This window comes from Natrix helvetica (assembly GCF_964273705.1).
Source record: "Natrix helvetica genome assembly, chromosome: 6".
Taxonomy (NCBI): Eukaryota; Metazoa; Chordata; class Lepidosauria; order Squamata; family Natricidae; genus Natrix; species Natrix helvetica.
In genome coordinates, this window is record NC_138553.1 from 84,285,670 (window position 1) to 84,308,435 (window position 22,766).

At 45.8% G+C, this 22,766-nt stretch overlaps 1 protein-coding gene across 9 annotated transcripts in view; it reads right to left on the reverse strand.

The window, feature by feature from the left end:
* Window positions 1-4,534: 4,534 nt before the first annotated feature.
* The window catches only part of FRMD4A (FERM domain containing 4A), a 336,245-nt gene continuing 318,013 nt past the window's right edge, over window positions 4,535-22,766 (reverse strand). For 8 of the 9 annotated variants that reach the window (XM_081957227.1, XM_081957229.1, XM_081957226.1 and 5 more), the window contains exons 18-23: window positions 22,669-22,725; window positions 19,559-19,796; window positions 18,806-18,967; window positions 17,277-18,136; window positions 12,828-12,927; window positions 4,535-9,016 (exon numbers count right to left, since the gene is read on the reverse strand). In XM_081957227.1, coding sequence (XP_081813353.1) covers window positions 8,914-9,016; window positions 12,828-12,927; window positions 17,277-18,136; window positions 18,806-18,967; window positions 19,559-19,796; window positions 22,669-22,725 — 1,520 coding nt within the window. In that variant the 3' untranslated portion in view covers window positions 4,535-8,913. Of the gene's footprint in view, window positions 9,017-11,462; window positions 11,538-12,827; window positions 12,928-17,276; window positions 18,137-18,805; window positions 18,968-19,558; window positions 19,797-22,668; window positions 22,726-22,766 lie in introns of all 9 variants that reach the window. The other variant, XM_081957225.1, reaches the window with a different exon arrangement.

Below are 22,766 nucleotides of genomic sequence, written 5' to 3' on the forward strand. Positions count from 1 at the left end.
CCAGGAGTTTCCTTCATGCCTTTGGGAAGAACAGGTAGTTGAAACCAAGGTTATAACTTTACAAACTTAAAGCACCGCAGTTAAATTTGAATATTAGCTGGAAGTCCCCTCACCTGGAATATGTGTTTATTTAATATAGTATTCTTAGGACTATTTGTAGACCCACTGTTGAAAGGGGAGGAGAATTTATCTATGTTTGTTTTTTTAGTATCCAGCTGGTGTGGATTCTCTTATGTTTAATGTTTATTTGGTACTTGGATCATTTTTTCCCCTCCTTTTTCGTGCATCCATCTTTTTTCTTTCTCTTTGTTGTCAGTGCTGGAAGTATGGTGGGGTTTCCCCCCCCCCTTTTTTGTTTTTTTCTCTTTCATATTTTATTCTTTACGAGAAAACAAAATAAATATATTGAAAATTAAAAGTGCTGCAATTAAAGAGGTCCCCAAAGTTGGCAACTTTAAGGCTTGTGGACTTCAGAGTTTGAAGACCTCTGGGGTAAGCTCTTCCTCCAGGTGTGCAGGGAATGGCCTTTGCAAAGGGAGCTTCAAGGCTGCCTGAAATACGGCATAGTAGAGAGGTTTCTGTTGGTTGCTACCAGTAGGTGGCAGCACTGCACTGACCATGTCTGGGCTTGGATTGAACCTGGTTAGTTCTTAGATGCAAAGCCCCCAAAACAGGGGCCCAATGCTACCGGTTGGGGCTGAAGAAAGAAAAGAAAAAGAAAGGCAACTTTCTTGGTGTTTTTTCTTTTTGAAAACGTTCTGTTCTATATTCTATTATGTTCTGTTCTATTTCTGTTTCTATTCTATTATTCTGTTCTATTCTATTCCATTCCATTCTATGCTCTGTTCCGTTCTGTTTTCTATTTTATTCTATTTTCTATTCTATTCTATTTTCTGTTCAGTTCTATTTTCTATTTTATTCTATTCTATTTTATATTCTATTCTATTTTCTATTTTATTCTATTCTATTTTATATTCTATTCTATTTTATATTTTATTCTATTCTATTTTATATTCTATTCTATTTTATATTCTATTCTATGCTCTGTCCTATTCTATTTTCTATTCTATTTTCTATTCTACTCTATTCTATTTCATAATCTATTCTATTCTATATTCTATTCTATTTTATATTCTACTCTATTCTATTTTATATTCTATTCTATTTTCTATTTTATTCTATTCTATTTTATATTCTATTCTATTTTATATACTATTCTATTTTATATACTATTCCATTCTATTTTTTATTCCATTCCATTCCGTTCAGCAATTTATTTCTTTTAAAAAAACTTTAAAACTTTAAAGAAAACTTTAAAGTTTCTTTCTAAAAGCAGAACCGATCTGCTTGTCTTGTCTTTCGGTGGGTTCTTTTCCCGCTTTGAGCCAGGTGTCTTCAAAGCCTCTTGGGACAGGTGGGGACTTCCATCTAAAACTTTCTAGACCGTGATGAGGGAAGAGAGCTCGAACCGCAAGGCTGCTGTGTGATCCGGGCTTCAGCAGACGGTGCTCTTAAAAATAGAAACCCCCAGACGTCCTGAAGAAATGGGGGCGAAGCCTCCGTAGCTTCTATTGCATCACCTTGGAGAATGTTTCACAGAATTGGAAGTTGCTCCTCATTTCAGTGGTTTCACAACGTTTTCCAGCTTGGCTTCGGTTGAATGGTCTCTAAATAATTCAGAAACGCCTCTCCGTGATTTACAGTGTTATAATTTTGCTCTGCAAGAGAGACTTATGTGGGCAAGAGCGCTGTTTGTGTTGGCCACCATGCGTTGATTTTTGACTACTTCAACTAGGATGACTGCTTAGCAATGACCTGAGCGTCTGTGGGGGACAACGTAGGCAGTTAGGAGGGTGCTCTCTGAGCTTGGTTGTTTTCTGGCAGGGGTTTCATTATCCACAGACTAGCACTGATGATGTTCCCTAGTTGGGTCGTGAAACGTCTTGCAAGGAAATAACCACGCTTAGAGAGCACCAAGGACCCCTTATTTCATACCCTGAGCTAAAGTTTTCTCCTTTATTGCTAAGCAGTTGTTTTTGCCTTTCATTGACTCTTCGGGTGGTGTAATTTATTTATTTTTTGCTTTTTACTAAAAGAAAAATCTGATGGGGAAAAAAGCAGTTAATAGAATAACGGGGTTGGAAGGGACCTTGGAGGTCTTCTAGTCCAACCCCTTGCTCAGGAAGGAAACCTACCATTTCAGAGCAAGTGGTTGTCCAATCTCTTCTTAAAAGCCTCCAGCGTTGGAGTCCCCACAACTTCTGGAGGCAACTTCTGTTCCACTGGTCAATTGTCCTCACTGTCAGGAATTTTTTCCATATTTCTAGGTTGCTTTTCTCTTTAGTTTCCATCCGTTGTTTCTTGACATGCTTTCAGATGTAGAGGGGAATGGTCAAAAAGGCACTTTCTGTCCAATAATTGAATTGATGCCTTACTCCAACTCATAAACAATACATTGATTTTCGTATAACATGTAGGTTGAAAGTAACTTCATCCTTTTGCCCAGCATGGAATGGCAGTTTATGGGAAGCATAGATTGCAACATGTCAGCCGAATCTGCAGTTGTCATAAATTGGCTGTTAGCTCATTGTTAAAACGAGCGCAGAGAAGAGCAACAAAGAGGATTAGGGGATGATTGGAGGCTAAAACATATGAAGAACGGTTGCAGGAACTGGGTACGTCTAGTTAGATGAAAAGAAGGACTAAGGGAGACATGATAGCAGTGTTTCAATATCTCAGGGGATGCCACAAAGAAGAGGGAGTCAAGCTATTCTCCAAAGCACCTGAGGGTAGAACAAGAAGCAATGGGTGGAAGCTAATCAAGGAGAGAAGCAACTTAGAACTGAGGAGAAATTTCCTGATAATGAGAACAATTCATCAGTGGAACAGAAGTTGCCTCCAGAGGTTGCGAATGCTCCAACACTGGAAGTTTTTATGAAGAGATTGGCTAACCATTTGTCTGAGGTAGTACTATAGGCTTTCCTTCCTAAGCAGGGGGTTGGACTAGAAGACCTTCAAGGTCCCTTCCAACTCTTTCATTCTATTCTCTTCCAAAGCCACTTTCCCTTTTGGCTTTGCCCACTAGCCTTGGCTCAACTCTTTGCTTACGCCAGGGGTGTCCAAACTTGGGAACTTTAAGACTTGTGGACTTCAACTCCCAGAATTCCCAAGCCGGCTGGCTGGGGAATTCTGGGAGTTGAAGTCCACAAGTCTTAAAGTTCCCAAGTTTGGACACCCCTGGCTTACGCCCTCCAAACCCATCCTCCCAGGAATAAAGGTTTCTAGCTTGCATTGTGGCCCTGCCCACAGCGGCCTAATAGGTTAAAGCAAAACTCACAGTCATTGAAAGAACAATAGAATCGGAAGGGACCTTGGAGGTCTTCTAGTCCAACCCCCCCCATTCATCATTACAGACAGACGGCTGTCCAATCTCTTCTTACAGTTTCACATGACGACAACCACTTTATGCAAACGCAGAAACATACAACTAGTTTTTTTTCTTTTTTCCTAATTACTTGCACAGGGATTATTCTTTATACTATTTATGTTGTTTGCATTTCTTGTCATGGATTGCACCGGTGAGGCTTAAACTAATTTCGTTGTATACATGATGTACAATGACAGTCAAAGCTATACTAGAAAACTCTGGTGTTGGAGCACCACAGCTTCTGGAGGCAAGATGGCACATCCCTTGGGTAGGTCCCTCTTGGACCAGTCTGTCAGGCCTGCAGCCATCTTTTCTTTTGGGTCTCTGGCCTGCCACACTTTCTATTATTCTACTATGCCTTTTCTATTGTGGGAAAATGGGAGGGAGGATTGTAAGGAGTTAGATGATAGGTAGCCATAACAACATTCTTTCTAGAAAGCCAAGGTCATCCTCTGTCTCTGCACCTGACCGGAACTGGATGTCTGGAAGCTGCCAGCATGGCAGTGGGAGATTGGACCATGGGATGGACTTGTGGGTGTGGGGGGCAAGATCTTGGACTTTCAACTGGGAGGGGGGAAACCGGGAAGCTTTCAGATTGGGGTTTTCCCAGATGTGCCAACGTGGCTCTCTTCGTAAATTGGAACTTTGAGCAATACTTTGCCTCGGACTCTGATTTACTTTTGGATGCTATTTGGAACCCCGACACAGTGGTTTTCATCCTTGGGCCACATGAAGAAGTGTAGACTTCAACTCCCAGAATTCCCCCGCCAGCAAGGTTGAAAAACATTGTCCCAGATTTAAATGACCATGAATTAGATTCCAACCTGCATGCATAGAAACATGAAAACTAGTTTCAAAAGCGTAACTTAAAAGCTCAATGGGACTTGTGCAAGACTCAGTATTAAAAACAACAACCAGCTTGACTCTTGGAAACCTGATGGATATGTCCATATCATATTTCCTTTTGGGCAGGAATATGGAAATGGTTTTTCTTCGCTGTAGGACTGAATGGGTCTAATCCTGCTCCTTTTTCCATTTCAGGCAAAACTTGCTAAAATAAGAGGACTGGGGTGGTCGAAGGTTTTTGGGAAAAGCTGCACACGGGGGTCAGATTTATTTATTTATTTTCATCTTGAAAATGCTTTAATAAGGAAGTGTTTACAACACCGTTTTTGCAAAATGTAAAGAGAACTATACAAATTCTTAATACAAAAAGAATAAATTAAAAGCGGATTTAAAAAAATCAAAAAACAAATTTCTGCAACTCTACATCGTATAATCTCGTTTTTCTTGATTGCTGCTGTAACGAGCCCAAATCATTTTACATGCTTTACAGTCGATTTCAGAAGAGTTCTGTCTTGTTTTATTTCAGTTTAAAAAAATGTGGAACGAGTCAATCTATCGATCTATATATATATAAGACATAAAGAAAGGAGCTCATAGGCATATTCATATATATATATATATATATGAATACAGTATTGTATTGTATACAATACAATTGTATTGTATACAATACTGTATATATATGGATACAGATGTTCCTTTCTTTATATCTAACTAAGCAGTATAACTGGTCCTCATGATAGCACCTGAATGAGTCAGCTGTCTCCCAAAGTAATAATTGAGTTGAAAAACAAAACCAACTTCCTTCTTTAATTTCTTCTTCTCTCCCCAACATTTTCAACACCCAACTGCATATAATATCATTTAAAAAATAAACCCTGGCCACCATTTTGACATGGGGCAAATGCATATACAAAGCGGGAGAAGGGAGGGAAGGTTTTACATACAGACTAAAAGCATTTTCAGAACCAGGAGGAACCTTTCTTCCTCCTCCTCTATATAAAAGCAGAATTCAAGGGTGGGTAGGGGGCTGATTGGGGCCATACAGTAGCCATGAATAAAACCCCCTTCCTTGTTTATATTCCGATCTCCCGATTAACGTTCTTATGTACATTTTCCGTAGAACTGAATCGAGTTTAAACAGTAAAACCTGTTTTACTTCACTTCCGTCTTTACTACCAGGCTGGCTCACAAGTGCCTTGATCGAAAGAAATAAAAAATACCTTGGAAATCACTCCGGTTTCCCCCCCCTCCCACGACAAACCAATGCACCCAAGGACCATTTGCAAAGTAGCTGAAGAATCTGAGCTCTCCCCCCCCCTTTTAAATTAACTTTGCAGCCAGGGGTACAGGGTTGTGGTGGGGTTGTCACACCCCAAAATCTCACTAAATCTAGAAGGCGTTACTTGTGGTCAGAAAATGAATTTTTGGCTGTGAGCCAACATTGTGATGGGTAACATTGGACACCACCGACTTACTAACTGGGGGTGAACTTGGCAATTCTGTAGTCGTCCGAAAACTCCCTGAATCTCTGGTTTATTTGTTTCCCATTTGACCCTGGTCGTCTGCCAGCATTCTGGCTTCTCATTTGGCATTCAAATTAAAAACAATAAGAATAAATTCAAGATTTCTAGCTGCTGATTGAACTGAAAAGTCGGTCTTTCTTTTTTTTTTAAAAAAAAACCCATGACGTGGTATGTTTCAAAGCATGTTGCATGTTTTAAAATAGTAGATTGTTCCTTCCCTCCCTCTGGAAAAATTACAGATTGAGGGAGAAGCAGAGAATTCTGCTAATTCTTGCTCTCCCGTATACCCTGGTTCGTTTTGTCCCCCAATAAGAAGGGGACCAGCAAAAGGATGCTAATAAAACCAGCATTTTTTTCAACCTGGGCAACCTTTTCAGTTGTGTGGACTTCAACTCCCAGAACTGCCCAGGTTGGGGGATTCTGGGAGTTGAAGTCCACACAGCTGAAGAGTTGCAGAGATTGGAAAATACCGTAAACCATAAAAGACATATGGGCAGGTGGGGCAGTGATAAGTTATTTTAACCTTAAAGGAATGTCTTCATGATGTTCAGACATCACCCAAAAGCTTATTTTCTGGTTTGGATGAGCGAATGAGTAAATGATTGACCAGATTTTAAAAGATAATATTTTGATAGTCCAGCTGGGTGGAAATCAACACATAATGAAATGCTGGAATTGCTCCCCAGTTCCTGCTCTTTGCCAGGGGTGGCTGTCTGGAGTGGGTGGGCAGCTGCCATCTTGCCTCTTTTGATCTCTCCGTTGTTTGTCCATGGCCTAAATACAGGTGGTCCTCGACTTACGGCCGTTCCCTTAGTGATCGAAGTTACAACGTTGCTGAAAAAAACTTGGGACTGTTTTCCCACACAAACATTGCAGCCTCTCCCGTGGTCATGTGACTGACATCCGGACGCTCGACGGCTGACCCACAATTATGACAGTTGTAGCGTCGTAACGATGGAGCCCGAAATTTCCCTGGCTAAGCGAGACAGTTGCTGAGTGGGGTTTTGCCCCATTTTATGACTTTTTCTGCCCCGTTTGTTAAGCGAATCATTGCAGTCGCTAAGCAAGTAACTCGGTTGTTAAGTGAATCGAGCTTCCCCATTCTCACTTGGCTCGTCAGAAAGTCGCCAAAGGGGATCCCATGACCCCCGGGGCTGTCATAAATATGAATCGGTTGGCAAGCATCTGAATTTCGATCACGCGGGGATCGTTAAGTGTGGAAAAATGGTCGTAAGCCTCTCTTTTTTTTTCAGTGCGGTTGTAACCTTGGTCACTAAGCGAAGTGATGCAAGTCGAGGACCAGCCTCCCTTTATCCAACAGCGTGCCTCTACTTTTTCTTCTGTTCGCCCTCTGCAGTTTCAACCTTGTCCCTTCCCTGATCCGTTTTCTTCAAGAGCGATCCACTTTCAAGTCCCTTCTGATTTCTTTCCTGATTATTCCTCGTCATTTACGAATGGAAGCAGTTGGTGGGCATTCTTATTTATTTGTTTTTTTTTATCTTTGGACTCTCTCTTGAATTTTTTTATTTTTTGCTATTGCCAAACTGACGCACAAACACACACACACACAAAAAGAAAGGCAGGGACCTTGGTTGTCCAGTGGCCATAAAAAAAATCAAAGTAGCACCATGGCAAAGACGTGGCCTGCTCACTTCAAGATCTGGCCAGATTAGGGGTGGCTAATGAAAGCACCCCCCCCCTTCCCCCAAAAGACAGATTTTGGCTCTTGTTCATACTGCTCAAGACGATGCCCGAGGGCTCGCGAAGATGGTCAGCCTGGGACCACAAAGGTCTCGTCTGGGTTTTTTTATAAAACTATCGAGGCTTTTTGGACGTTGGATGGCTTTCTAGATTCATAGAAATCACGGCTTGGGTGTCTGTTCCCTCGTTCTGTCTCAATGTTTTTGGAATTCAATGTGGGTGAAATAACGTCAGACGGTTGATTTTAGGAATGGAGGGAAGGTAAATTTAGTTCGGCCCCATAATCTCTTGTTCGTGGAAGAAAAATTCCCCCGGGGGAATCACAAACCCCTTTTCCTATGATTAGTAATACGTAATATACTTTTTGAAATCACGATCCACGTCTCCCAATCTACCTTCCCTTAATTCATCCCTTAATTCGAGATCTTCCCTTGTATGGGGTTGGTTTTTTTTTTTGCTAACACTGAGCATTTGGGGGGCATTTTCGCTTCATTTGATGTCGGTTCTCCCAAGCCGTATCGCGGTGTGCTCTTGCCATTTTTTTGCCCAGGAATGTTGCAAACATTACTAAATTTCCCCTTCCTCATAACCTGGCCTGCCTCCCGGTTCTCCCAACTGGTCTCTCCCAATAGATCCTAGGTTTATATTCATCTTCTTTTAACGATCCCATAATAATCCCCTGCGGGGTGGAATCTAGGCCACTGAATGGAGTTAGCAGAGTGTTTTAATGGCCAGATGCCCTTCCTGTTGCCAGAGCGGTGTTTTGTTCAGCAGACATATTCCCTGATCTAAAATGGTTCAAGGTTTGTCGGGCCTCAAAAGAGCATCACAAAGACTATTGCTGCTTCTTAAAAATACCCCCATTTGAGAGAAAAGAGAGTCCTTTGGGCAAGTTACCCAAATCTTTGGCAGCCTCCACCAATCGCTTTGACCATCTTCTGACTCATCTCTGGAGTCCAAGCGTGGCCAGATCTCCTGCCCTCGAACCAAAACGGGTGTTTGCCATCCTTCTTCGGGGCCGCTTTGTGTTTTACGTTTCAAATCGGGAATTTTCAATTTCACCGCTTCGCACCAGAATGTACGTTTTTGCACGCTGAAGGATAACCCAGGAAAGGTTTGGATTGGACACCCTGATTATCTCGCGTTGACACCCACTGGGGGGGGGGGGGAGGAACGAGTGTGTGCAGAACCAGGACTGAAGAATGGTGTGTGTGTGTGTGTGGGAGATTTGCACTACTGACACAATTGCTCCTTCGGGGATAACTGTTTTCACTTGTCGGATGGCCAAAAGTGCTTTTCGCTTGAAGCTGGTGTGTCGGGCAGCTGGATAAGGCAAATGAAGAGGCAGTGAGGTGATTTTCTTCTTCTTTCTTTACCCACCAAAATGGCATGGATGCATCGGAACAGCTGAGGTCAGACTAGAGTCCCAGGCTTGGCTTTGTCCTGTCCGTACCACTGGACGTCCGAGAGTTCTGGATAAAGGGCAGAATCCAGGTAGCAGCTCTCGCTGTAGCTCCTACGGAGAGATGGAAGTTGCAGTTAGTCTGTGTGCGTTATGGGTGGTCCTCTACTTATGATGGATCGCTCAGTGACTGTTCTGACCCACCTCCCCAAACACAACAAACCCTCTGTATTTAAATCAATTTTTCCCTTTATTAGGAGTGCTGGCAACCCCCGTATAAAAGTCTCTCTCTCCCCAGAGACTAACAAGTCCTTCTGGGTGGAAGTAAAAAATTATTTTGTCACATCTATTTGTCTCTGCCCCTTGCCTTTTGTCCCCAGAGCTAGGGTGGGGTTTCACTAGCAGCGGTGGCTCTTCTGTCCCGAGGACCAGCCCATAGATTTCCACTACTCTCCTCTCCTCTGCCTTCTGTGCATCCGCATGTCAGGCACTGGACCCAGCTGTTCCTCCTCTTCCTCATCAGCCACCTCCAGACCTGGGGGCAGTTGTCCCTCCATCTGAGGGCTGATGGATGGACCAGGCTCTACCTCCATCTCTCTCTCTGCCAGCTCCATTCCCTCTTCCCCCTGCGGAGCTCCCAGGTTGCCCTGATGCTGACCCTGACTTCCACACTTCCTCCTCCTCCTCCTCCTCCTCCTCCTCCTCCTCCTCCTCCTCTGCTGCTGGAGGGGCCGAGGGCCGATAGATCACAACAGTGACCAAACCCACAATGGTTTCCTCCAAAGCTACTTACAACCCAGTTCTGAAATTCTGGTAACCGCTCTCCCCCCCTCCCCCCAAAATCATGGGACCACATTTGGGGTGTTCAGCAACCGGCTGGCATTTATGGCCATTTGCAATGTCCTTCTGACTACAATTTATGATGCTTTTGCTGGAAACCAGTGTTTATGTCCGGTTTTGGGCAAAGATTATAACGAACGATGTCTTCAAAGAAAAGTCCAGTTGCCTCCTGAAAAAGCACCCGTGGGACAACAGGGACTTGGGTGATGGAGAATCTCTACAGACTATTTTTCCCTGTAGCAGGTGGACTTCTTACATTGTTTAGAAGGGTTCATGTTTTCAACTAAAGTCCTAAGAACAAGCTAAGAAAGAGACACGGGGGGAAAAAACCATATATGGAACGCTGGTACCCAACCCCTGGCCATCAATGAGGGTGACAGATGTTGCACCCAGATCCCCCTCACACCTGGACACCGGTACCCCCACTGGTGGAACGAGGTCTTGTTTGACTTGCAGGATTTCACCCTTCCAGCCATTCATCTGGGAAACCCCTTCAAAAAAATCTGGCGTGCATTATTCCTCTTTTTTCCTCCCCCTTATTTGCTCCTCTCTAAACACAGACACATTCAGCCTTTGGGAGAAGATGGTTGTGACCAAGGGAAGAGAATATTTGTAGCTCAGGGTTGGACTGGTGTGGCCCTCGGTGCTCTCCGTGCTTGAATGGGGGAGGTGTCTTCTTGCAGACATTTCACGACCCAACTAGGGAACATCATCAGTGCTACCACGAATGACGTTCACCTAGCTTTGAAATGAAACCCCTGCAAGGAAACCACCGAGCTGGGAGAAGCACCAGAGGGGGTTGCAAGAGCCAAGAGCTGAAGGACACACCAAGGGATGGAAAGCAAGGACGGAGAGAGGCAGCAAGGAGAGAGATTCATGCACGTCAAGGGTGGAACATGCATTTGGGAGTGCTTTTTTCACAGGTGGATTGGTTCACTTCCACCAACAGTTTCACTACCCACTCGCTTGCTGGGCTTTGTGTTAGAGCAAATCTAGAGGATTCTCTTTTCACTTCTCTTGCTCCTCCTCTACGCTTAACATTTCCTCACTACGTTTCTTCCTGCTAATCTTAGGTGACCTTGGTTGTGGCACCAGGGGGAACCTTTCCCTGCACACTTCATGCTGTTTACTCAGGATAAGAGAAGGAAATTGCGCTCTTACTTAGTACAGTTCAATATTCTGGACTATGAAGGTGACCAGACCTCTGCTCGTTTCTTTGAGCTCCTGCTTTCTTGAGTTGCAATCTCTAATCCAGTGTTTCTCAACCGTGGATATTTAAAGAGGTGTGGACTTCAACTCCCATAATTCCCCAGCCAGCACAGGTGAATTTCATTTCCCATAATTCTCTAGCAGGCATTGTGGGACCAATTTCCATAATTCTCCAGCCAGCTTGAGTGAATTTCATCTCCCATAATTCTCTAGCCAGCATTGGGTGGACTTCAACTCCCAGAATTCTCCAGCCACCATGGATGAACTTTGCTTCCCAGAACTCCCTAGCCTCCCATGAATTCTGGGACTTGAAGTCCACCCATCTTCAACTGGCCAACGTTAAGAAACTCTGCTCTGGTCCAATTCCCTACATTGTTTTGAGGTCCCTTTCTCCCACCCGAAAGAAATGGTGCAAAGCCCAAGACACAAAGAACAAGGGACAAGACAACAGAGAGGAAACGAAATCTGGGTTCAGAGTAGGGAAACACCCCCCCCCAAACTCTCACTATACCTCTAATCATCATCGGTACTCGGCTGAGTTGGAGATTGAGACTCATCCATAGTGGGTGAGTTGCCTCTGGCATCTCTGAGCGAAGCAGAACCAAAGCAGAGAGAGAAAGGGAGAGAGAAAGAAAGGAAGGGGAGAAGAAAGAGCAGAATCAGCCATGTTAAAAGAAAAGCAGGGACGCACAACTTCGCAAAGAGCTAAATTCACACCTGTTGTGGAAGGAGTTGGGGAGTCATTTCAGGAGGACAAAAGGGAGTTAGTGACGGAGGGAAATTTGCTTAGAGACAGTTCAGGACGCTGGAAGTTGCGCGGGAAGAATTGGGGAAGGGTGTAAAAAGCGAGAAAAAGGACATTTTTGGGGGGTGGGGGGAGGGCTAGACAAGACAACTCAGTTCCTAGAACACTGTTTCTCAACCTAAGTCACTTTAAGAAGCGTGGACTTCAACTCCCAGAATTCCCCTGCTGGGGAATTCTGGGAGTTGAAGTCCACGCTTCTTAACAAGTTCTTCAAATTGAAAAAGACTGCCCTAGTCTTAGCAAAAAAAGTTCTCCTTTTTAAGAGGTCAGATATTCCTGGATGGGTTTTTTTTTCCTCCCCAAGGGTGCAAAATCATGTATTATTACTTTTTTAGCAATCAGCTGCAAATATAACCCAGATCAAGCGTTGGGAAAGTTCACACGCAGATCCCTTCTCTTGAAACTTTGCGCATGAGCTAGGATCGCAGTATTCAGAAAACTGGATCCCCCTTTGGAAAACTCCGGCAAAATGGTATATCACTGATTTTAAAAACTCGGGCAATCACCTTTCCTTTCTGGGACGCCTGAGATTGATGGCCCAAGCAGCCTCTGTACCACATGCAAAATATTCCCATTGGCTTCCAAACGTCACCATGGATCTAAACCCATGCCTGATGCAACCACACTGTGGTTGTTGTGGGGACAATCAGGGAAGCTCACAAAAATGGGAATTGGAACATTATTTGGGTGGATTTCTTTTCCCTTTCTTCTTTTGCAATTATCTGGAGACGCTAGAGGTTAATTCAGAGAGTACACAGTGTAAGTATAAAAAAAATTATTGCAAAGGGGCAAGTAGTCTACACTGGACTTTCTCAACCTGTGGTCCGTGGAATCCTGGGTGTGTGCGTGCGTGTGCAATTTTGTCGCAGGGTTGCAACAAATACTGTGATTTAAATCTTAAGTCTTGGGAGGAGTGTTGGTGGTTGTGGCCACCAAAGGTATTTAAAGGGGGGACCGTGGTGGAGAAAATGTTGAGCTCCACTGGCCCAGACATGATCTCCAACAGGTGGGCTTACAGGGGAAATCCGTGCCCGGCCCTTGCCCTCCCTTCCCAAGGGACCCAAAACTCACCCAGTTTGCCAAGCTAAGATGTGGTGTGGGCAGCTGGGGGTCAACGACCCACAATCACTAGGTGTGGTGGTTGAAGTCCTCGGATGGTGAGGTAAGGCAGCTGGAAAAACAAGGGAGACATCAAGTTGAGATTCTCCTGTCTGTGAAAGACCTATTGGCGGGATTCTAAATATGAAGTGACTCATGGCAAGTTCTCTTTTCTTTCTTTCTTTCTTTCTTTCTTTCTTTCTTTCTTTCTTTCTTTCTTTCTTTCTTTCTTCTTTCCTTCTCTTACTCTCCTTTCTTTCTTTCCTTCCTTTTCTCTCCCTCCCTCCCTCTCTCTGTCCTTCCTTCCTTTCTCTCCTTCCCTCCATCTTCCTCCCTCCCTCCCTCTCTCTCTTTCCTTCCTTCTTTCCTTTTCCCTCACTCTCTCTCTTTCAACTAAATAGCAGCCAGTGCAGTTCCAACCTCCTTTTTTATTTACAGATAGTCCTCTATTTACCACAGTTCATTTGGTGACTTTTTGATGTTACAATGGTACTGAAAAGAGTGACTTATGTCAAGGACTAACTGTATGTATTTATTCGTTAAATTTGTTCGCCCGCCTATCTCGCCTACCTCTAGATGTTTAACATTAATGCAAAGGAAGAAAAATGAAAACATTGTGTAAATGGAAGTAAAACAATAGAAGAATAAAGTATACAATGACAAATGAACACAAGGAAAATATATCAATGTGATAACCAGAAAGGGGGGCGGTTTATAAATTTAATAAATTGTAATTGAATAGAAAGGTGGATGGGTGGAGGACATAGCAAGGGGGAGTTGCAGGAATTGGGTTTAATGAAAAGAAGGACTAGGGGGGACATGATAGCAGTCTTCCAATATCTCAGGGGTTGCCACAAAGAAGAGGGAGTCAAACTATTCTCCAAAGCAGTTGAAGGCAGGACAAGAAGCAATGGGTGGAAACTAATCAAGGAGAGAAGCAACTTAGAACTAAGGAGAAATTTCCTGACCGTTAGAACAATAATCAGTGGAACAGAATTTGCCTCCAGAGATTGTGAATTCTCCAACTCCCGAAGTCTTTAAGAAGATGTTGGATAGCCATCTGTCTGAAACGGTATAAGGTTTCCTGCCTAGGCAGGAGGTTGGACTAGAAGACCTCCAAGGTCCCTTCCAGCTCTATTCTGATTGATTGGGTGGGGGGTGGGAGTAGAGTTTTCCTGCCTGCCTTCCTGTCCATGCCCTCAAGGATGGTCAAAAGAGTTGAGGCGGCAGCTGTGACTGTGATCGGAATCTTGCATTGCAAAATGGGAGGGCTTTGATTGCTGCGGTCTTCTCGGCGACTCTGGGCCTCTCTGCATCTGCTCAATTTTAATTAAATGGGCCGAATTTCTCACGAAAGCCGCTTATTTTTAGCAGGAGCAATATCTCCGACGGCCCTAACTCCAGACAGCTGAGACAATATTCAAACTCTTCAGCAGAGCCAGGCTGTCTGCTGTTGGAATCCGATGGGTTCACGACGGGCATAACTAAATGTTTCATGAATGGCAAGAGGCACCAGACGGGCCTTGAGCTCTGGAATTAGTAGAGCATAATCTCATCAGCAAAAAAAATGGACTTTTAGAAGCTATTGACAAGCAAAAAGCTTGTTTGCCTTCTGGGCAAACAAAGCATAAAAAACTCTTATGTAAAGCACTTAAGAGTTTCACCGGATTGATCAATCACACAAATTGGGTTGTCGGTCTCTAAAGCTACAATAAAAGTCACAAAAGTTCATATTTTATTTCTGCAAGTCCTTCAGCGATGCAGAGCTTCCAAATCAAATGTTGTTATGGTTAATGATCCTATACCAGAGGTGGGATTCAATTTTTTTTACTACTGGTTCTGTGGGCGTGGCTGGATGCGCATGGCATGGCTTGGTGGGCGTGGCTCTATGGGCGTGGCAGGGGAACGCTACTGCAAAATCCCCATTCCTTCCCGATCAGCTGGGACTGGGAGGCAGAGGATAGATGGGGGCGGGGCCAGTCAGAGGCGGTATTTATCGGTTCTCTGAACTACTCAAAATTTCCGCTACCGATTCTCCAGAACTGGTCAGAACCTGCTGAATACCACCTCTGTCCTATATGTTTGAGCGTAGGTAGGTGGGTCGCACCGAGTGGGTGTTCGATTAATGCGATATTTGAATTAGTGCAAATTGTGAAATCGATACTGAGTAGTGCGGTGGCCTAGAGGTGGAGCTCTCGCCTCATAATCAGAAGGTTGTGAGTTCAATCCTAGATATTTCTCGCTCTGGGCACAATGAGACTACATCTGCTAAACAAAACACTGTTCTGGTGACAGGAAGGGCATCCAGCCAGTAAAACACTCTGCTAGCTCCATTCGGTTGCCCAGACTCCTCCCCGCAAGGGATTATTATGGGGTCGTTAAATGAAGATGATGATGTTAAATTAATACTGGGTCATAGTTAATGCAAGCCAAAATTTACTTAATGCAAGGTTTGTGTGCTATTGAGGGTAATGGATGTGCAGTTGTGGTTGTTGTTTTAGACACTTCATATGCACCAAATGGAGAAAAAGGAAAAATCTGTCAGAGCAGAAAGTCAACGGGGAAGACAGATTCACTTAGCAACCATGTTACTACTGCAGTGATCCACTTAACAACTGTGACCAGAAAAGTCATATAATAGTGGGGTAAAATTCACTTGACCGCTGTCTCATTTAGCAGTAGAAAGTTTAGGCTTTCCAGGCTGCCTATACTCCAAGTGTGGTCTTACTAAAGCTTTGTAAAGTGGTACTAACACTTCACGTGATCTTGATTCTATCCTTCCGTTAACGCAGCCTGGAACTCCAGACATACTACATGCATGTGGACTAATTCCCACATTTAATGTGGACATTTTCGGCTTTGTTTTTTGTTTTTTTACTCCCTCCTCATTCCTCCCACCCCACCTGGGGTGCTGAGCCTCTAATTGGCTGTGTAAATAAAAGACTGGATATATAAGTATTAACCGAATGTAATTATTAGCTAAGAGGCTGCTTGTGTTTGGGGATCGCTCTCGGTGGGTGACTTTCAAACACCTTCAAGTTCTTACACATTTGAGAAACTGTTAATTACAGCAGTGGCACCAATCCTTAATCTACTTCTAGCTTTAAATCACTGCTCTCAGCACTTAGTTTCTTATCTAAACAACGCTCTGAGTGGGTATGTCATTTACGTGATATACAATGATTTGTGTAGGAGCCGAGGCTGAGACAGAATAGTTTATTTGAGATCAGAATTAAAATTGGAATTTGAAGTCGCCCGGCCTCTGCAACGCCTTGACGTTTGTTCCAAGGAGTAACCTCTTTGTAGGGACTCACCGCTTACTTCCCACAGACTCATTTTGCTTTACACCAAAGGCAGACAGGTAACTCCTCGTTATCAATGGCATCGCGGTCCCAAAGGTTCTTTTTTCAAGACTTTCTTGTTTTTTGCTTGAAAATGTTTCATTTCTCATCCAAGAAGCTTCTTCAGTTCCGACTGAATGGCAGAGAGCGGAAGGATTTAATATATTCCTTGTACTGATCTGGTCGTTAGCTCTATGGAGCAGAGGACCGCGAGGAATAAACTAACTAAATCCTTCCGTTCTCCACCATTCAGTCAGAACTGAAGAAGCTTCTTGGATGAGAAGTGAAACCTTTTCAAAGGAAAACAAAAGAAAGCCCAGTTGCCTTTTGGGAAAGCAGCTTTGGGACAACCTCAATTTGGTTGATTGGGAATCTCCACAGACTTTACTTTTTATGTTACATTGTGTGGCGGAATCGTTGGCTAAAGGAGAGAAGGGAATAAAGAGATGTGCCAATATGGAGTCACTCTGTGGGAGGAATGACATAAGCCAGTCTAGGGAAGCCCTTATCTGCCTGATCCCAAGAGAATGGAGAATGGTGAGATTCTTGTAAAAGAAGCGATCGACAATAAAGAAATTACTTTGGCCTATTCACTGAGTTGTTCTGGTATGTTTAATTTAATAGCTGGAGTAGTAAAGTGTACAATGGGCCAGGACACACCATAATAGTTGATTGGTTGGAGAGTGCGGGCTCCTGGCTGAGGCAATCTACGTTATGATTGGTTGCAGGGAGACTCATCACTCTGTCATGAGGTAAATTGTAAGGTAAATCAAAGAACAGCATATGGAGCACACATTAAGAAAAAAGGCGGGAAAAAAGGGGGTGTGCCCTGTATGCTGCTCTGTGATTTACCTCATGATTTACCTTGTGTTGGAGTGCTGTGCCTGACTACATTAATATGTATGTTAAATATATTTATTTATATAGACTACAAGTTCATATCAGTGTCTATGACTTCATTTTTGGCCAACTGCTGCACAATTCCCTGACATTATGTCTCCCTACCCCATCAGAGAGACCCAGGATTTATTCATTCAACCTGGTTTAAATGCCACCTGGGCCCAGAATTTCTCACTCTTACCTGACGTTGCTTTGCACATGGGAGGCATCCTGGTTACCTTACTGTGCGCCACGAAGGTGCTTTGAGAGGAGCTACTGTATTGGGAGCTGCTATCCGACGAAGTGGAGCTTGTGTGCGACAACCGGCTATGGTCTTTGTGGGGGGCTGTGGAGCGCTGGTACCATAGTCTGAGCTCATCCGAGACCACAGCCCTCCCCGATCCCTTTTCGTGGCCGTCTCTCCCCAACGAAGGAGTCTTTATGATCTGAGACCGGGAAGGAGTCAACCGGATGGAGTCCACTTCGTCTCCGTGCCAGTTTTCCTTAAACATGCCCCCCGCTGTGTACGAATTGGACGTTTTAAACTGTGCTTTCACGCTGTAGTGTCCCTCCTGATCGTTTTCGAGGCTGCGCACCACCACTGGCGTCGAGCTCCCTTCGATGTACAGTGGGTATTCTTTGATCCTGTACTGGGAGGAAGGCTGGCTTTGGCTGTGCAGGTAGACGCCGTGATGGCCGTTCCCGTTCCCAGCAGCCAGGTTGGGCATGCTTCCCGAATTGGAGCAGACGAGATTTCCAGCCGACTTGTGCCGCTGTCTCTGTCGCTCGCGAGCTTTGGAGGGAGAGTCCTCCGCCAGGGTGGAATAATTCGCATTCATCTGAGCCGGGTAGTAATGCTCGGAGCTGGAGTGGCTCGTACAGGAGGAGCAGTCATCCATGGGGTCCGACCCATTACTGCTACGAGTCCTTGGGGTGTAGAAGTCAGGGCTCCCCGTCTCGTTTTCTGAGCCGAGAAGCTTTCCTTGTGATTCTAAACTAGAACTCCGGTGTCTAAAGTGCTGAACTAAACAATGCAGTCTGGTAGGGCTAATGTCCACCGATCTGTAAGCCAGAGAAACAGAAAGGCGGAAAACAAATTAAGATTTTAAACATCGCTACAAAGGGATTTCTCTCGGTGGAAATTGGCCTTTGGGATAATTACAGCATATAGCAATAGACATATACCGCTTTGCAGAGTTTCACAGCCCTCTCTAAGCGGTTTGCAGAGTCAGCCTCTTCTCCCCCACAACAATCCAGGTCCTCGTTTTACCCACCTCAGAAGGACTGAAGGCTGAGTCAACCTTGAACCGGTCAGGCTCAAACTCCTGGCAGTCAGCAGAGTTGGCCTGCAATACTGCAGTCTAACCACTGTGCAACACCACTTCCTTAGCACTTAGCAATAGCACTTAAGACTTATGCACCACCTCACAGCCCTCTCTAAGCTGTTTACAAAGTCAGCATATTGCCCCCAACAATTTGGGTCCTCATTTTACAGACCTTGGAAGTATGGAAGGCTGAGTCAACCTTGAGCCGGTCAGGATCGAACTCCTGGCAATTGGCAGAATTAGCCTGCAATACTACATTCTCACCACTGCGCTCTGGATGGAAACAACCCACGTTGATCTCAAAACATTTCAAGTACAACTTCTCTTCTCCGTTTCTATGAACCTGGATTAAAAGAGTTTATGCCAGAAGACCAACAGAAGAGGAGAAAGAGAGGGGAGGACTCACCTGGTGGAATGGACATAATGGGGACTGCGCACTCGTAGATCCGGTGTCGATGGCATGCTGGATTGGGTGTTCCAATGGGGAAGATTCCTCACTGGGCTGTTCTGAAGAGAGTTACTTCCTCCCCCTTCCACACAATTTCCGGTGCTGGGAAAACGCTTGTGACTAATGCAAACGAAAGACAAGGAAGAATTCAAAACACCCTCTTTATTTCACATAGGTCGCTAAATGGCCACAATCTCTACTTATGCAGCTGGAACAACTGTCAGGTAAAAAGGTTAAGTCCCCCCTCGCACACATGTGCTAGTCGTTCCTGACTCTAGGGGGCGGTGCTCATATCCGTTTCAAAGCCGAAGAGCCAGTGCTGACCGAAGACGTCTCCGTGGTCATGTGGCCGGCATGACTAAACACCGAAGGCGCACGGAATGCTGTTCCCTTCCCATCAAAGTTGGTTCCTATTTTTCTACTTGCATTTTTTTACTTGCTTTCGAACTGCTAGGTTGGCAGAAGCTGGGACAAGTCACGGGAGCTCCCTCCGTTATGCGGCACTAGGGATTCGAACCGCCGAACTGCCAACCTTTCTGATCGACAAGCTCAGCATCTTAGCTGCTGAGCCACCGCGTCCCTCAACCTTCAGATAGACAGCAGCACGGCCCTGGAATGTGCTGGCAAGCCTTTGCTTTATTTCTACCAAACATTACTATAAAGTCCTCCAATGATTGAAAGAAGGGCCACCTCTGCCTGCTCGGGACTCACCTGGAGTGGCTGTGAGAAGAACGCTTCTTCACCTTCTCGTAAGGTTCGTCCAAGGAAGACTCGGTCCACATCTTGGGCTTAATGGGGGATTTGTCGTAGTCATTCCTGTGATAGTGCATTTGCCGGAGACCCTCCAGGGACTGCGGAGGGGGAGGCCTGTTGTGCAAGGGTGGCCGAGGAGGGAGCCCTTTGTGAGGTGACTGTAAAGGGGATATTGTGCTGGTAACCGGGCAGTCTTCTGGAATGGAAGGAGAAGCAGGGTCAGGCACGAAGGATCAATCAAACTGACAGAGAAATCTTCTCAACTAGCAGTCAGCACCTCCGTATTCTTTGGACTATAAGACGCACTTCCCTACCCCCCAAAAGAGGGTGAAAATTTGGGTGAGTCTTATACACCGAATGTAGCCAAAAACACGAGGCACGGAGGAGGCTGTGGCAATCCCTGCGGCCTGGAACAGCTGATTGTGGGTATTCCAGGAGGCTGATCCACCCACCAATCAGCTGCTCGTGCTGAATCAGGCTGCAATAATGAGCTGAAACTGACCTGGCAGTTCGCTATTTGCTGCAAGGAGGTGTCAGAGTTTGCAGCAGCAATCACATTCAGAAAGCACAGCACAAGTCACTGATTCAGCAGGATTCAATAACTTCTCTTGATATATAGTGTAACACATGAAGTAAATATACAATACCAAAAGCAGGTTTTCCCAAGTGGTAGTTCAGCAGAGAGAAGTTTCACTTTCACTTTTAGTTTCAGATATCAGCCCAGCATGCAGCTTTAGTACAGAACAAGCCACGCCCAGGGTCCTCGCTGCCTCCTTCCTTGTTGCTCACACAACAAATACTGTTTGTTTCCAAACGGCCCTCAACTCTCTCACACACTGACAGGACACTAGCCAGATGGATACCATGGATGCTGGTAGGCAGAGGCAGAATTTTTTTCTTATTTTCCTCCCCAAAAACTAAGGTGCGTCTTTTACTCCGGTGCGTCTTATTGTCCGAAAAATACAGTAGTTAGAGTTAGACAACGGCCAATAGCACTCAAAGGGAATTGGGTTTACTTTGCTTGTAGCTACGTAAGGATTTTAGACTGATGCCTCTCTGCTAGAAGATCTGCAGATAAGCTCCTGCCTCACTTCCTATAACCCAGCGGTTCTCAAATAGTGGGGCGCGCCCCCCTGGGGGGGCGCGAGGCTCCGTAAAGGGGGGCGCGAAGGCTCCCTTTCCCTCTGGGTGCAACGGCGGCGGCGTGGGCGAGGCATAATATATCCCGGCTTGAAGTGGCAGCGCTGGGGACTGCTCAGAGACTCATCAGAGCCGCGGGCTGGAGCTGTGCAAGAAGCCTGCTCGGGCGGGGGTGGGAGGGAGGGAAGCATGGCTGTCCCAGGCTTCCCTCCCTACCCCCCCCCCCCCCAGCCCAAGCAGACTTTTTGCACAGCTCCAGCCCGCGGCTCTGATGAGTCTCTGAGCAGTCCCCAGCGCTGCCACTTCAAGCCGGGATATATTCTGCCATGCCCTCGGCGGCGTCTTTATGCAGGTAGCTTGCCTCCCCGCCAGCAGCTCCACCGCCAGGATTCCGTCTGGAAGCGGAAGCGCAACAGCCGCTGTTGGGGAAGGGACAAAGGGGCGGCGGTTGCCCGATCTTGCCACCGCCACCCCTTCGCCCCTGGTAACGGCGACTGTTGTGCTGCTGCTTCCAGCTGGGATGCTGGAGGAGCTGCTGGCAGGGAGGGAGGGAAGAAAGGGAGGAGGGAGTAAGGATAGACAAGCAAGAGGGAAAGAGGAAAGAAGGCAAGCAGGCAGGAAGGAGGCAGAAGGAAGGAGGGAAGAATGGAACTGGAAGGGAGGCAGGGAAGGAGGGAGGGAGAAAGGAAGGATAGGAGGATAGGGAAAGAGGAAAGAAGGCAGGCAGGCAGGGGGAAAGAGGAAGGAGGGAACTGGAAGGGAGGCAGGAAGGAAGGGAAGGAGGAAGGGAGGGTGGAAGGAAGGATAGACAAGCAAGAGGGAAAGAGGAAAGAAGGCAAGCAGGCAGGAAGGAGGCAGAAGGAAGGAGGGAAGAATGGAACTGGAAGGGAGGCAGGGAAGGAGGGAGGGAGAAAGGAAGGATAGGAGGATAGGGAAAGAGGAAAGAAGGCAGGCAGGCAGGGGGAAAGAGGAAGGAGGGAACTGGAAGGGAGGCAGGAAGGAAGGGAAGGAGGAAGGGAGGGTGGAAGGAAGGATAGACAAGCAAGAGGGAAAGAGGAAAGAAGGCAAGCAGGCAGGAAGGAGGCAGAAGGAAGGAGGGAAGAATGGAACTGGAAGGGAGGCAGGGAAGGAGGGAGGGAGAAAGGAAGGATAGGAGGATAGGGAAAGAGGAAAGAAGGCAGGCAGGCAGGGGGAAAGAGGAAGGAGGGAACTGGAAGGGAGGCAGGAAGGAAGGGAAGGAGGAAGGGAGGGTGGAAGGAAGGATAGACAAGCAAGAGGGAAAGAGGAAAGAAGGCAAGCAGGCAGGAAGGAGGCAGAAGGAAGGAGGGAAGAATGGAACTGGAAGGGAGGCAGGGAAGGAGGGAGGGAGAAAGGAAGGATAGGAGGATAGGGAAAGAGGAAAGAAGGCAGGCAGGCAGGGGGAAAGAGGAAGGAGGGAACTGGAAGGGAGGCAGGAAGGAAGGGAAGGAGGAAGGGAGGGTGGAAGGAAGGATAGACAAGTAAGAGGGAAAGAGGAAAGAAAGCATGTGACTACGGTGGGAGTCGAGGAAAGACCGGTGTGCTATGTTATGCAGAGGTGTACTTATAACAATTTTATAGACAAATTATACTATTTACAGTCGCGCGGGGGGGGGGGGCGCGAAATGTTTTCTTCTTCCTAGGGGGGGCATGACAGAAAATAATTGAGAAGCACTGCTATAACCCAACTCAAGATATAGATCACACCAAAATGGGTGAGACAGTTAGATCATTGGAGATTTTCCAGTATCCTTCCCCTGGAGACGGGTGGGAATGGAGATTTTACAGTATCTTCCCCCTGCCACGCCCACCAAGCCACGCCCACAGAACCGCCAGTAACAATTTTTGAATCCCACCACTGATTCTTATCAAATGCAAAAGATGATAAGACTCCACAATTTTTTACATACCGTCTTCCAGAACAAGAGCATCTGAGAGGGAGCTATCTTCGCTGGCAATGTTCCCATCTAGGAAGCCAAGAGAACACAGAGAAGATCCCGTCAACAAG